The sequence below is a fragment of the Eublepharis macularius genome, chromosome 11 (assembly GCF_028583425.1).
Source record: "Eublepharis macularius isolate TG4126 chromosome 11, MPM_Emac_v1.0, whole genome shotgun sequence".
In the NCBI taxonomy this organism is placed as follows: Eukaryota; Metazoa; Chordata; class Lepidosauria; order Squamata; family Eublepharidae; genus Eublepharis; species Eublepharis macularius.
This window is the reverse complement of record NC_072800.1, coordinates 21,978,936-21,995,025: the sequence shown is the minus strand read 5'-3', so window position 1 is coordinate 21,995,025 and position 16,090 is coordinate 21,978,936. Positions and strand designations below refer to the sequence as shown.

General features: G+C 45.6%; 1 protein-coding gene across 2 annotated transcripts; it reads right to left on the bottom strand.

Annotated features, from left to right (window-relative positions):
• Positions 1 to 5,271: 5,271 nt before the first annotated feature.
• LOC129337692 (cytochrome c oxidase assembly protein COX18, mitochondrial) lies at positions 5,272 to 15,463 on the bottom strand. Of its 2 annotated transcripts, none has more exons than XM_054991602.1 (7): positions 15,308 to 15,463; positions 10,913 to 11,471; positions 10,623 to 10,723; positions 9,071 to 9,234; positions 8,361 to 8,482; positions 7,377 to 7,484; positions 5,272 to 5,928 (listed from the first exon to the last, which is right to left on the bottom strand). In XM_054991602.1, exons 2-7 carry the CDS (start codon positions 11,225 to 11,227, stop codon positions 5,758 to 5,760), a joined length of 981 nt encoding a protein of 326 aa, XP_054847577.1. In that variant the 5' UTR covers positions 11,228 to 11,471; positions 15,308 to 15,463; the 3' UTR covers positions 5,272 to 5,757. The 2 variants fall into 2 exon arrangements, with proteins under 2 accessions (XP_054847577.1, XP_054847578.1); XM_054991603.1 differs by lacking the exon at positions 15,308 to 15,463 and adding an exon at positions 14,447 to 14,520.
• Positions 15,464 to 16,090: the final 627 nt, after the last annotated feature.

Sequence of the window (16,090 nt, the reverse complement as noted above, 5' to 3'; positions counted from 1 at the left end):
ATTTCTCACCGGCAACAACAACTTTATTGGGACTGCTGGTTGTGCAAAGAAAACGAGCTGGGCGGGGAGGCGGTGCCTTGCAGACTTTGCTATTCCTTCCGTTTACGAGAGACCGGTGCGCAGCCTGATCTAAGACGGCTGATTTTAGCCATCCTTACCGCTGATTTCGACAGGACCTGCCGCCGATGGACCTCGTTGCCATGCAATTCATGGAGCCTTATTCCCGGCGTAAAATAAGGGCTCTTGATTTGGGCTGCATTGCTATTTAGCATTTCCGTGTACATCTGTAGTGTGTGGCTAGGGAAACCTTAAAAAGTCGCTGAGGAAGGTTGGAGACGCCACCCAACAATTATTTCATTTCTATTCTCGTTGCATGCACCTGAGTCGGCGAAGTTTAAAACTCACATCCTTCTTGCAAAACTGGCGTGATGAGTATTAAGCATGCTCGTTGTCCTAGGATAGGGAGGGGTGTGTGTGTGTGCATGGAAATGAAGAAATTGCCCTGTTCAAATCCCCATGCGTTTATAGCATCTTGAAGGAGGAGATTTATTCATAATTTATTCATTTATATCACAATGGGGACCCAAAGGGGCTTACAATAGTCTCTCCATTTAACTCTCCCGACCTACCCTACAACAGAGAATGTGTGACTGACCCAAGGTCACCCAGCCAGCTTCAGTGGCAGAGCAGGGATTCGAACCTGGGTCTCCCAGATCCTAGTATGGCACCCTAACCACTATACAAGATTCCCTTCCCTTCCCAATAGTTGATTCCTCTTCCAGCTCTTTCTAGGTCTCTTGCACAAAAGTTCATATATTGCTTCTGGCAATAAATTGAAGAGTTTTCCAAACAATACATAAGCTGTGTCAACTAGCAGAATGATCGCATTATCACTGTATTTAAAAGTAACCAGGCTGCCATTGTCTGTGTATATGTTTTTATTCAATTATTATATATATATACTTCCTTTCAAATGTTTTTAATGTTGAAATGATTTAATGTTTGGTGTCTGCCACCTTGGGGACCCTGTTTGGGTGGATAGATGGCAAATAAATTTTTAAATATATGAAAAATGAAACCCATGCAAAAGAGCCTCCCAGGTAGAAGACGGGGGATTGCTACTTATCCTGGGAGTGCCCCACCACTCAGAATAATGTGACGTTATAATTGTTCCAAAGAACACACACCCCAAAAAAGAGGGGTGATGAGGACTGAATATGTTCCAGAAAGGGTGGATTTTGAGAATCAGTCAAAGGGCACCCATAACAGGTCAAAGAATCCTGGGGGGGGGGAGATTTGGGAGGGGGGACATTTTCGGGTTGTCCTCCCATTTCTCGGGCCCTTTTGTGTACTGAAGAGCAGGCATGAAAATCAGAAGGCAGCAGTTTGAAACGGGCTAAATTTAATAAAGCAACACAAGAATAGGGGAGACTAACCCGGTTAGTCAGCTCAACAAATTTACAAGGACCGGGAATCAACCAATTAACCAGTTCACACTGGTGTTTTAGTAACAAGTGCAAAGTGCAAGTGCAAGTAATGTAAACAGTGTACAATAATAAATATCCAAAGTCCATATGAGCAATACATAAATAGTCCACAGTGGATCCAGAGGAAGGAGAGCAGTGTGCCAAGGTGCCGGTAAATTTAATAAAGAACTGGTTTCCAGTTCTGAAAAACACCAGGCTAACAAAACACTCCATACTCAACAATAGCCCTGCAGAGAAGATTAGCACATCAAGCCCCAATCCATATGCAAAAGAACCTCCTCAGGATACAGTGAAGCCTCCCGCCATTAGCATTCCACACCCTGGGAAACTCTTACAGGATGACTCAGCTCAACCCCACCCCTCCTGAGTAGATACAAATGACCTGCCAACATCTTTTCCACACTGTGACACTGAGAGATCTCTGTCTTTTGGTGCTACACCTCTGAAGATGCCAGCCACAGCTGCTGGCGAAACGTCAGGAACTACAATGCCAAGACCACGGCAATACAGCCCGGAAAACCCACAACAACCATCGTTCTCCAGCCGTGAAAGCCTTCGACAATACATTGTCTTCTCTTTACCTGCCACTCCTATCCCCAGTAGTTCCAGCCAGTATTGCCAGCCCTATATGTTACCAGCTGCTTATCCTCCGCTATAGTCAAATAACGGCTAGAGAAACACCAGAGAGATGGACTTTGAGGCAGGTGGCTCTCCACCTGTGCCTGTTCCAGTCCTCTCTACTCTACACACCCGTGAAAGAAACAGGAGCTTTGTGCAAGGAAGGAAGCCTCCGCACATCCCTGGATAGTGGCTGTTCCATTGTACTGTCATGTGCAACTGTGTTGGCTTGTCCACATAGACGGCATTGTAGTCTCTAGGGAAACAAGTAAAACACAGATCTTCATGGATCCTTATGGGCCGCGTAGTTTTTTTAAAAAATAGAATACCCACAAATCCAACATCAAATCATATCACATCTAGGTCCACCAACTGAACCAAAAAAAACATGGATCCAGAAATATGTGGCATTGCCATGGCACAAAAACATAGATCTGAGGCACGAGTCCTCATGAATTCATATGATTTTTACCTAGAAACAAGAAATGACACTATCATATTGTGGATGCCTTAATCTATATGCCACACAAAAACAATCATACATCCACTGCATTGTGGGGCCCCTACAGTGAAAAAATGTGGTTCCAAGAAACAAATCCACATAGGATGCTCAGGATTTTTACATGAAGTCACCCAAAACTTGCCATACAATCATATATCATAGCCATAGCCACAGCCTGAACCATGGAAATCATGTATCCATTGCTTTGTGGCACCGCCACGGCAGAAAAATGTGGTTCCAAGGCACAGCTCCTGAGGATTTTTACATGGGGTCACCTGAAACTAACCATACATTTACATATTGTGTCTATAGCCACAAAAAAACCCCAGAAAAATCATGTATCCACCAATTTGTGGTACCACCACAAATTAACAAATATCTTAGCACTTCACTGTTACGTATTTGTTTTATTAATAATCGTTACAATTAGAAACAGACAAAACAAGCCAAAAGCAAACTGCAGAAATGGGCAGAAATATACTTGGGAACCAAAGATTCCACTAAAAATCTCTGCCTTTACTACTGCATAAATGTGAGTTAGGGATCGACATGAACTTCATTTGAGAGGGAGTTCCAGAGACTGTGCGCCACTATGGAGGGTAGTCATGTTGGTCTGTAGTCAAAGAGCAAGATCCAGGTCCAGTAGCACCTTAAAAACCAACTCGGTTTCCAAGGTATGAGCTTCTGAGAATCGAAGCTTCTTCCATCAGATAGGAGTGGAAAAAAGAGATTGCTTTACTTGGATGGTTAGATCTGTTACTCTCACAGAGGCTGGTTTAGGTCAGACTCTATTACCCATAAATATAGACTTTTCTTTGGTCCATCTTTGGAACATCTGGAGACTCCAAGAGCAGTGGGCCAGGGGTTAAGGACTCTTCCGTTATCTTGGTGCTACAAGGAACTCTGTACATACTCTGAGGAACTTGCTAAAGTCTAGGTAAAGTCAAGTGTACTTGGAGTTGGATCAACATTATTGCTTTTGAGAGACTGAGCTGTGTGATAATGTGCTTTTCTGTGTTTTGCATTTTGTCCTCTTTTGAACCCGCCCACCATTTTTCTTTTCTATAATGAACCATTTTTTGCTTCCTTAATAAAATACATTGCTCTGGATTATTTCTCTGAATCTCTTCCCTACGTGTCAGTCAGCTTGGATGCTACAGTTTGCTGGAAAGGCACTTTCTTGGTAAGTCAGTCTAGATGCAGTCTAGATGTTCTCAGGAAACCCCTGAGTTGTGGTAGCTGACTACCAGGGCGCTTTCCAGGGAGTTCCCAGCAAGGAAAATCACTGCAGTAAATTAGCATCTGTAATACGAGAAAAATCCTATGTCTTGATTCAGTCCTGGAGGGGGGGAATTGTTCCAAACTTGCAAATAAATTCAGTTTCTGCAATGGCAAGTGGTAATTTCCTTTTGAAGTTTCTCTGACTGATCTATGCAAACAGCAAAGTCCTTAAAGCAAAGTCCTTAAAGCAAAATCCTTGCTGAAGCTAAGTCCTGCTGCAAGTGGGGAGGGCATTTTCCCCTAGAATTCTTGTAATGTGGTTGTATTTCAAAGTAAAAAAACAATATTTTCATACTCCTCAATTTTTTCCCCAACATAGTTGCCCAGCCAGTCTGTAATCCAGACCGGGACACCGTTTTCTCCATTCACTTATACACAAAAGTTTCTCTTGGATCCATTTGGGGTTTACAGTGTGTAAACTAATGAGAACATTCTCCCAGACCCAACCAACTTGGATGCAAATTAGATAATTCCTCACACTGTAAAGAGCCAACTTCACCTATGTGAAGATGCAAATTTACTAAAATCATGCTAATAATAATGCAAAGTATGCACACAAGCTGCTGACACTGCTTTGATTATGAACATTCGGGTCCAGTAGCACCTTAAAGATCAGCTAGATTTCCAGGATATGAGCTTTCAAGAGTCAAAGCTCCCGGGCTTTGATTCTCGAAAGTTCATCCCCTGGAAATCTAGCTGGTGTTTAAGGTGCTACTGGACTCGAATCTTGCTCTTCAACTACAGACCAACATGGCCGCCCACCTGAAATGGCTTTGAAAATGCAATGCTAGTACAGCTATCTTGTATCCTGCAGTTCAGAAAGTTGTTTGATGAGCCCCAATAGATCTCACAGATACTCAGTGAACTTGCCTCCCCAATCATTTCTCGCTTTACACACAAAGACTGTGTTGCGCAACATAGCTGGCACTCATTAGTAAAAGTATTGTGTCCATGAAGGGAAGCCCCCCCACCCCCATTTCTGAATATGCTTTTGTCCTGTGTCCACTTTGGAGTAGCTTACAGAAGAACTGGACTTTGGACTAGGAAACAGCAGGGCAGAGTCGCTTGAATGTGGTGGTGTATGATACATGGTGGGCCAAAGCTTATTTTTGGGTTCAGACCTTTCAAAGTGCCCGCAATATTTGTGTTTGGATGCATGAATAAGGAACTAGGGAAATGCAGCTAAGGAACTGGGAACCAACTTCAGCCTCCTGGTAGAAAGGCAGTTTGACCAAGCACTCCCGGGGTATAAACTCAAAACCAAACGGAACTTTTTTGCATAAATACTTGGTAAAGTATCATCTCATGACCAATGGAAACTAGGATTTTCAAAATTTATTCAGAAAGAATTTCATCGTCATTCTGATTCAAATTAAAACTACTAACAGAAGTTCCTATATATTTTGGAAACTATCTTCCGACCAAACTAGGCTTAGAAAAATGATTGGAATTTATTAACCACGGAGTTACTTTTATTCTAGTTTCTTCAGTTTTAGGACATAATACAAACATACTTCCAAGCCCCTCAATATTCCCGAGTGCCAGAAATAAATTTAAGACAAAAGACCACATTTCAGGAATTGCTGCTAAGCTGAAAGCATGCACGTGTATCTCGAGAACTAGCAGAGCGTTGGGGGCACCAAACACAGACAAAATAACTGCAAAAGTTATTCCACACTCTCCTAGCATACGAGCACGAGGCTTCCGATGCATCTTAGCGACATTTACTCTTCTCACCAAACTAAATGCAACTAATGACTGGCTTAAGGGAGCTTCCACATTCCACAGCAGACTTAATACAGTATGACTTGATTTCAAGCTTCAGCAATCACACAGATGAAGGACAGTCGGTTCCAAACTGTAAATATTTCACTTCAAGAAATATTTAGCACAGAAGGCGTCGAGAATGTCTTTATAGGGAGTGTCTGAATCAGACTTGGTCCGAGGGATGCGGCAAATCCTACGGAAGGCAGGAGAGCGGAGCAGAAGGTTGTGTGAAAGTCCCACGAAGCTTGAGGACACCCAGTACAAAGCCATGGCCTGCAACAAGAGCAGCAAGATGTATTCTGTTTAATAAGCTACAGCCGTGCCTCTCACTCACTCACCTGTATGCTCTAAGGGTCACCGCACTAAACTGACATGTACAATAGTGTAATATCACAGGTACAACAATCATCTTTTTAATTACAGATTACTTCTGATCATGCAGGGCTGATCTCTCCTCATCAGTGCTGTGCCTTAGCCAGCTCTTCTGTATCTGGAGCGAGGGAAAGGGACTCCCTTTTTCTCCAGCCTAAGGCATAGCGGCTAAAGAAAGAATGATTGCGAGGCACACGGAAGAGAGCAGACAGTCGTGGAGAAAATGAAACCACCACCCCACTGTGGCCAGTTTGCTTTTTTCCTAGAGGTTATCTTACGCCCTCTTTTCTGTGGCCAGCCTTCTTTCTCCCCAGCACACCATTAACGGAACATTTCCATAAGCAGAGGCTGTGCAGAAGGGTGGGTGTGTTGGAGAAGGTGAGCCCTCTATTCCATCCCAGGCATATGGCCCACTCCTTCGACAGTCCCTGTGGCTGTTTCAAGCAAAAGCCCTAACAGGCACTGGCCTTGTGCATTTATCAGGAATGTGGAGTGTGTACCATGTTGGGGAACGGTGCTCAGAAGAGCCACTGGTGGCATGTCAAAGAGCCACATGTAACTCTGGAGCTACAGATCTAAAGACAGTAAAAATACAGTATCAGGCATAGCTCTTTATACAGAACAGCTTGAAGTGAAACACTCCCCTAATTTATGAAACTGCCTTAAAGACAAAGGATCCTAGAAACGGTGTTGTGCCAAGCTTTGCTCGAGGTTAATTCTGTGTTCAGATTTCTCTTAAAGAGTAGTGTCCTACACAATGGATAGGGTGCTGGATGAGAGAGACTCGTGTTCAAATTCCTGCTAAGCTTGGAAGATTTGTGGCCAGTCCCCCCCAGTATATCACCCTGAGCAGGGCTTTTTTTCTGGGGAAAGAGGTGGTGGAACTCAAGGCCGCACAATGACATCACTTTCTGTCAGCTGGAACAAGGGGGGAGTTTTTTAAAGTTTAAATCGCCCTCGACGAAAATGGTCACATGGCCGGTGGCCCTGCCCCCTGATCTCCAGACAGAGGGGAGTTTAGATTGCCCTCTGCGCCGCGGCGGGCAATCTAAACTCCCCTCTGTCTGGAGATCAGGGGGCGGGACCACCAGTCATGTGACCATTTACAAGAGGTGCTGAACTCCATTCCACCGTGTTTCAGCTGGAAAAAAGCCCTGACCCTGAGCACCTCTACTGGGTAGAAATGATTATGGGGAAAAGGAGGGGGAAAACATGGTTTTCTACTTAAAACAATTTCCATAGCAACCTTATCACAGAACATTCACAGATAATTTGGAACGGTTAAAACACTTTAAAGACACATTTATTAGCAAGAAAGTAGTAACCAACTTCTGTCCTACAGTACTTACTGATGGTACAGTTGCAGCAATAGGGACCATAAGTATAGCCATCCCTCGAAAGAAGTAAGTACTGTACTTCTGAAATCTGGACAGTTCGGTTTTTCGCAAAACAAACATCTGAAGAGAGAGTTCACTTTGAGAAACATATGGAAAATATCAGCTAAGGTGATGCAAGGCAAACGTGAGACTCAGCGGAGCTGATAACATTCCCTCCTAGGTTTAATTTGGAAAATATTTTCTGCTCTACAGCAAACATCAAACATCCTTTTAGAATCTTACATTTATTCACAGGCATTGCTAATGTAAACACACACAGGAACACTGATACACTTTAAATACTAACAGATTTATTGAGCCATTATTTCTGTTGTGGCATAGAGTCCTCTTCATCAGATTAACAAATCCAGATGTACAGTTTGTAACATTTCTCTCTAAATCGCACATGTATACAAGAAAATCACAGTGCCAACAGAGGCATTACTCTATTACTGCTTTTTAAAATACCTTCTGACAAGATATTTTGTGAATGCGTTTGTGGACTGTGTTTGCGCTGATTTTGTATACTAAGCATAGAAACATTACAGACCATGCCTCTGGCATTTCATTGCTGTTTGACTTGACTGTTGCCTGTTTTCTCCCTCTTTGCTCAGGTGTTCCCCAACTTTCAGCACTTGATGAAAGAGCCCTATTATGCAAAAATAAAGACTAATAGAGTAAGGGGCAAAAGACTATCTGCCTTAACATGACTGTCCCTCTGGAATCAAAGTGCAATCTCTTTATCCAGAGAGTGAGGAAAAGATTCTTTATTCTCTCCTGCCACACATCGTCATTACTGAGAAACTGGTGTGATATATTGCAGGAAATTGAGCCAGATAAAGAACTGCAAGAGGGGAAACCTGCTTATACCACCCTGAGCATGCTGGGGAAATGGTGGGAGAATCAAATGCTAGAACGAGTAGATTTATAGCAGTCCTAGCTCTACCCTTTACATACTTCCACTATAAGCAGATTGAGGAGTCCAAGTGCGATGGGCAAAACCAGAGTTGGATCAGGTGCAGTGAGGTCCGTAAACCAGAGTGTACCTCCCGTAGACAGCTGTTCCTGAATAGAAAACCCTGTTGAAGACATAGAAAATTAGCATGTTTTCATTGCTTTAAAAATATATTACAAAGCAGTTTCTATTATTATAGAGCACTTGGCCATTGTCAGAGGCATAATGCATGAGCAGTTATCATAAATCCAGATAAGGTATGATTGATGACAACTTTTGAAGAAATTAGTAGGAACTTTAGAAGTGGGGATTTGGAAAGAATTCAGAGTTGCAGGTTGCTGCTGGTGAAAAAAGCTAAAACTGTTTACAGGGTGGGGGAAACTAAGGCAAATGAGGCAGGATGTTAATGAGGCTCACAAATCCTTTAAGGCCAGGAAAAGAAGTTACTAAACTCTTTCCCTTAAAGGAAAAGAACAGAACAAAAGCTAAATGAAGGGTACACTTTTGATGCTCACAAGCACAACTCTTAATTTTGTATACTTGAGTCTTCCCCCGCTTTACTATTTTAATTTTTCTGCTTACGGTGAGAAATTTGGGACCCAAAAATACTGGCAGCTGCACTTTGGCACAACGTTTTCTACCTGTTTACAAGTCTAATTATACTAAATTTAGAGAACACACACACTCCGCAACATCCACTTAAAATTATTACCTTCAGAAGTTGGCCTACCAATGCTGAAGTTACGCAACGCAATGGAAACAAAGACCCACACTGGGATCTGTATCCATATCAACAAGCTGGCCTTCAAAGGGTGGCAGTTATCTCGAACGTACAACTCTGAAACAATTCTTTTCAGATTCTTCCTGAAATGGAACCTGGTCGGAAAGATAAACATAAAACAATCCAAGGACCAGAACATGCATCTCACTGCTGTTCTTAAATCACTAAACACCAAATTCTATTTAAACACACAAAAACATTTCCTGGTTCTTGCGCCCGATGAGGGTTGACCATCTGACAGGGAAAAAGAGATTGACCTATCAAGTTTCAGCCAAGTATTTTTAAAGCATTAACTTATTAGGACAACAAAATAGAAACTTCACTAATCAATAGGTTTGATACCGATGCTAATTTTAAAAAACTGGCCAATTCATATTAGGAAAAAATTTTAAAAAAACCTGCAGCAAATTTTAAAATATTTTTTAATAAAATTTTATTAGTGAGTGGTAAAACAAAGAAAATTTTGCAAATTTGACACAAGTAATCCCATTTTGGAATTACTGATTTCCCTTCATTTTAAGTGGGGTTTATTCTCCAGGACGTTGTTTAGAGCAGCATCTTGAAATTCCCATAGCTATTCAGGGGCCTTCAAAGGGGACTCTGCCCAATCCCAGATGCCACATCAAGTGTGGCATCAACTGACAGCATAGATGATTCCTAGCTAGCATTTACTGTCTGCTTTGTGGTGCACAGAAGCCATACAATTCTTGCAGTCCTTGATGGATGGGGGAGGCTGGAAGAAGATCAAAGATCTGAAAGTGAATACTGAGATAAAGAGAATAATAAAGTTGCAATGGAGGTGTAGGTACAGCAAGGAAAGGAAGTCAAGAAGCGAATCTTGAGGATGGACTTAAAGGAAAGTGGCTTTGAAGATGGGTCTATTATAGGAATAAATATGTGCGGAATATAATAAAAGAGGCGGGACATGAGGGGATATGCAGTCAGGAACACAGAAATGAGGTCTTTCATGCATAAAGACTGGAACCTTGAAAACAATAAGGAAATTAGCAGGAACAAGAGCAGAAGACAGATCATAACACAAACCCGTTGAACAAGAAAGGAAAGGAGGCTCCTTTTAGAAGCGTCCAGAACCCAGCTGAAGCAGCAAAAGCAGAACCTCTGTCTGGGGCCTAGAACATGAAACACTTCTCCACAGCTTGGCTCTGTTCACACCTGCACTCAGGCATCTGATTCAGGAAATTAGCGCAAAATTTATTCTCCCCTTTGCTTGGAAGGTTTTCGGGCTGCTCTGACTCTGTGTTTACCAGGAAGCTTCTTTTAGGTGAAATTTTTTTAGGTGAAATTTTATGTCCAATTTTTAATATTTTATATTTTGACATTTATATCCAATTTACGTGAACTGTTTTAAACGATTAGTGCTGGTGTTTGACCATATTAATAAATAATTCAATTCACTCAGGCATCCTGAAGCCGCCTATACGGAGCTATGTTGCCTAGGAGGAAGGGCCCCTGGAGCTGTTACCTGGCCATATTCTCAGACCAGCTGCGTTGTTTCGCGCAAATGGAAACTTCTTGGCGAAGCTGCTTTGCTAGGCTTTGGATTTCAGGCTGCAGGTTTTCCAGCTGGCTGAAAAGACACCAATGGCCCAGTTAGAATGCCAGGGAGGCCTGCCTTCTCTGGCAGAGCCCACCTGGCGGCAGTGGTGACTCTTGCTGCTTTTAACAGCACCACAAGGGCAGGGCCTCTCCTCCCTCCTTGCTCACCCTGGGCACTTTGCACATGCTCAGAGAGGGAGGGAGCAACCCACCTACCTTGGCAAGGATATGGCCCTGATGAGCCGCAAGTGGGAGAGTGAGGCTAGTGCGGAGGAGGGTGCTGGCAGCGATGATGCTACTCCACCAGGGCAGCCCCGAGGCAGCCTGCAGCGTCAACAGCCCTGCCTCAGTCCATGCAACTGGCGCCGACACAGACAAGGCCTCGTACCAGGCCCAGACAGAGCCTGCAGACGTACTCAGGGTGCGCACCCCCTGACAGGCAAGGAGGGGGCACCCCCATCCCCGGATCACAGCCGCCGCTCCCAGCCGCATCTCAGTAGACAAGAGGCACCTGCCCATGCCCCAGAACATGCTATGCAGACTCAGGAAGAGGGTCTTGGCGGAGATGCTCTAGCCTTGTCTCAGCGGCACCCTGGCCGGAAGTATTGCTGCGTAGCTTCTAAGGAGACGTCCTAAAGAAATGGAGACTTCCGCGGTGCATTGTAGGAGGCCCTGCAGCCTGATCCCGTTTGGCTGGCAAGGAGGTTCGGGTCACACGGCAGGCTGCGGCCCTCCTTCTGCGGACTCTGTTGCTGCATCCAACCAACTGCTTTGGCTGCATGTGGAGATGACAGAAAAGATGGACGTTTTAGGAAGGGGATGCAGGGAGCATCTCCTACAAAAATGTCTCTTTGGGATTTGATACCCAAACCATGCAGTGCTAAGATTTTCATGTGATAGCTTTAGATCATTCCTCTGCAATACTACAGACCAGGGGTCCCCAAACTTTTTGAGCCTTTGGGAATTTGAGGTGTGCGGGGTGGGAGGGCACCATTGCAAAATGGCTGCTGCAGGAGGCGGAGCCAAGGCACATACACAAGAGGAAAGGGGATGGGGGATTCAAATACACAGAAGACGACCAAGGGAGATTAACACAAGCACAGAAAAACTGCACAGTCTGGGGGGAGGGGAGGCTGAAAGCGCTCAGGGAGCTGACTAGCCATAATACCGACATATCTCCCACTTATGTCTATTTTTACTTTCCCAGAGGAAAGAGGTGTGTGGCTCAGAGCAGGGGTATTTATAAGTGGGCAATACTTATGCTGCCAGTCTGGCCCTCGCCAACAAGGTAGGCTGCTGGGGCGGGTGTCCCCTCTGAGCTTGGGAGAGGGCTTCTCAGGCCACGTGCCTTTGTCAGGGTGCCTTAGTCACAGCGTCACCCTCCCTGTCTGCTGGCTCTCTGTCAGGGGGAAGTGGTGTTGAGGGTCAAGGGAGGCCATATTGGCAGCCGGTGATTGGCAGCCGCTCACAGGGATGTCATCGGCTCCTGCTGTGTGATTGACGGATGCTGCTGGCCTTAATATGGACTCCAGAGCTCTTGCTCTGCTGTCTGTGCCTGGCCAGGTTTAGCCATTTGCGTATCTCCTCGCGGAATGTCTATGGGGAGCAGACTAGAGCAGCTGTAGTTACGCAGGCATTCAGACACCTCTGTCACAGGGGGGAAATGGGGGGCACAGAAGACAGTCAAGGGGGAAAGGGGTGCTCTTGTGGCTGTTCCTGGCCCTATCTGCCCTACAGCTGATCTGCAGGTCCTGTTCACAGGATCCTGGATCCTTCTCCAGTGAGTGGTGGGGAGGATCTTGATAAAAAGCCCCTTTATTTGTATGAAGGCAGATCACAAACGGCCCCACTGAAGCACACGGTGGGCACCTGGGGAAGTGTCTATGGGAGCCAGGTTGGGGAACCCTTCTATGGAATGCTGCTTTATATACAATATTTTCAAGGCTATGTTTAGGTATAAAAGAGTCTATTGAGGATTGTACTGTAAGGGGGCAACCCAAAGCCTTGTCTCCAAAGGGCTACGGATAGCAACAAAAACCTACACTAACTTATTTAGAAGATTGCGGGGTGGAGGTGGAGGACAGGATTTCTGTAGTATCTGGAGATAATAAAAACAACAATAACAACAACATTCGATTTATATACCGCCATTCAGGATGACTTAACACCCACTCAGCGGTTTACAAAGTATGTTATCATTATCCCCACAACAACAAACACCCTGTGAGGTGGGTGGGGCTGAGAGAGCTCCTAGAAGCTGTGACTGACCCAAGCTCACCCAGCTGGCTTCAAGCGGAGGAGTGGGGAAGCAAACCCGGCTCTCCAGATTAGAGTCTCGTGCTTTTAACCACTACACCAAACTGGAGCTTGCCAAAGTGGGTGGCAAGCCCCAAGCTGATGTAACTTCTGTGCTGTCCTAGAATTGGATAGGACCAAGGCTGGAGTGAGACATCATCGGTTCACGACATACCCTTCATGTCAGCACAGAGTTACACCACCGAAACCCCAGGGCATCTCCGATACATCCCAGTGGACCAATAAGAAAAATTTAAGCCCCACTCTCCTCACAAGCATTCGTGCAGTTTACAAAGCCAACTAAAAGCAACCCTAAAGCAGGTCTGCTCAGCATCCTACTCAGGTCTATTCTGTGGGGTTTACTCCCAGGAATGTCTTCTCAGGATTGCACTTAGTCTTTAATCAATCACAGCCCTCCAGGGCACTATATACTCAGCCAAGACACCTCAACCTCAGGCGATAGGGTATGTGGTATAGGACTGTAATGTGATGGCTTCGCAGCTTGTACATTCAGAATACCAAAGGAGGGGTTTGGGGTGACAGAACCCACCTAAAGGGCACTTTGCACAAGGGACATTGAGCATGAACAGCCAAAGGGGAAACAAACGTATTCGGAACCCATGTGGGTGCTCCACCCCATGACACAAAGGGGGGCACAAAGGCTTAGCAAGTAAGAAAGGGGTAGTCTGTGTGTGTGTTCATTCCCGGTCACAACTCGGTGCCCTTTCTAGTGGAAGGGGCTGTGCTCCCTTAGTTCCTTTCCTTGGCGTGACGTATGGGTGACAGCGCCTTGAAGATGTGTGCACATCAATATGCAGCAGCAGGCTAAATCCTCCTGCATGTCAAGGGGACATCAGTGCCATGACATATGATAGATGTTGGCAGGGTTAATGTAAGAGTCTTGCTGGGTCAGACCAGTGGTCCATCTAATCCGGCATCCTGTCTCACACAGTAGCCAAACAGGTGCCCTGGAAGGCCGACGTTGCACAGAAGGCAAGGTCAACCCTGATGTTGCTTCCTGGCACTGTTTTTTTCTTGTGGAAGTTCCCTTTAGTCACCATGGCTAGTAGCCACCGATAGACCTCTCCTCTCTGCTTGGGGCATCACTACATCCTCTGGCAGTGAATGCCACATTTCAAGCACTCACTGCTAAAGGGTTGCTCCGGTGATATCAATCTTCTCCCTGCACTCAGTGAAGACTGCTTCTGTCACCTATTTCCCCTGTGTGGAGCCAGGACCCAAGCATTCTTTTTTAGGGCCAAGTACAAACTTGTAAAATGCCCACCTATACCACCACAATCCTTCAATCTATAGAGCCTCACAAATCATGAAAAAGTTTGTTATGAAATTACTGTTCTATATTCTACATTTCTGAACAATAACCACTTTTGCAATTTTTGTTTTAACAATAACTCCCAGCCTGATATTCATACAAGTTTGCTAACTATTTTTTACCTTTTTGGTTACTAAAAAGGGATTATCCTGTGAATGTCACAGGTGAAATCATCGTTATCTTCATTTTGTTCATGTACTTCCCCAGTTGCTGTATGGCTGCCTGATTGCAGAAAGGCCTTAACTGAGTTGAGAAACTGGAGCACGGATTAGTATCCTTTAGCTTCTTTTTGTTTCTTTTCTTTCACCTCCTTGCATTTCTCGCGGTGCTTCGCCCTTCCCACCAGATGTCCCTCCCTCCCTCTTATGCACACGGAACTTTGGGGCTGGTAGTTCTTGACATGTAAACCCAGAGGCCCAGCAGTTCAGCATGTTGCTTGAGATTCCTGCTCTAACCCTGTTTCTGATCCACTCTGGCAAAGCTCATGAGATCTGGACATAAAGAATTACAGAAATCTGAAATAACTGCAGAAATTTGAAATCAAGCAGAAATCTGATTTCAGAGCTGAAAAACAAAACACAAGCAGAGTGACACGACACAGTACCTGATGCAAAACTCTCCAATAGGAGCATGTTTTTAGCAAGGGTAGATTTAGGGGGAGAGCCGCGCGGGTCTGCAGTGGAACAGCAGGATTTGAGTCCAGGGGCACCTTAAGAGACCAACAAGATTTTCAGGGAATAGACTTTCCAAAGTTCCCTTTTTCAGATAGAAGGCAACTCTGGAAAGCTTAAAGGCCTGGGGATCTCCGCCGTACTGAAGAAGGGAGCTCTGACTCTCTAAAGCTCACCCCCTGAAAATCTTGTTGGTCTCTAAAGCGCCACTGGGCTCAAATCCTGACGTTCTACTTACAGCAAGAGGTAGCACCCAGTAACAAAGTCTACAGTTCCTATGCCTTTAAACAAGTCATCTCCCTGTGCCATTACCTGACTGAACCCTACGGGCCAAGCCCTCTCCCTCCGAGCGGTCTCTTGGGAAGGCGGACACAGTGAGGAGGTCCTGCAGCCGGAGCTCGCCTAAGCCCGAAGCCGCCTATTCTCTCAGCGCGACCCACACCGCGTGCCCGCTAAAGCGCAGGCGCCCTTCTCTTGCCCCTCTGACGCCTCCCTACCGCGGAAAACCGCGATGCATTGTGGGGGGGGGGGGGCTGCAGCCAGAACTACAAGTCCCATGAGGCACCGCTTTGGTCGGGAGGCCGTCCCTGGTCGAGGAGGTGGAACGGTTTGTCGCTCTCGACAGCGAGTGCTTCGCGGCGCTGGTGTTGCCGCGTTGGCCCGTTCATACGGTCGTGGCCGCGTGTCGGCTTTGGGGCTCGAAGTTCTGGCGAGTCGGACTCCGGCTGATGCCTCCGCCTCACAGATTTTGTCTCCATGCGGGGCGTGTTTTGAAACTCAGGCGGCCCCAGCGAAAAAGTTCCGCGCTTGTTTCAGTTTCTCCCCTTGAAATCAACCGGACTGAAAACCCTCAGACGGCCTCCAAAGAGGAGAAGGCGACAAGTGGCAGTGGGAAAGCACGGGGGTCCCCGTCGCTCCTCTGAGATGGGGCCGCTTCAGGGACACGAGTGGCTTCAGCGGGGCTGTGCTCTGGCTCCCCTTCCCGCTTTTTCGTAGGGTTACTCTGAAGTATGGTATTCCCCATTACTATGAATGGATGTGAAAGTTGGACCCTGAAGAAAGCTGACAGGAAGAAAATGGATTCATTTGAAGTGT

Coding starts and splice junctions, on each gene's coding strand:
- LOC129337692 (XM_054991602.1), bottom strand. CDS start 11,227: ATGTTCTGGGGCATGGGCAGGTGCCTCTTGTCTACTGAGATGCGGCTG. Junction 10,724..10,912: donor AGGGCCATATCCTTGCCAAG/GTAGGTGGGTTG, acceptor CTTTTCAGCCAG/CTGGAAAACCTGCAGCCTGA. Junction 5,929..7,376: donor TTGCTGCAACTGTACCATCA/GTAAGTACTGTA, acceptor CTCTTGTTGCAG/GCCATGGCTTTGTACTGGGT.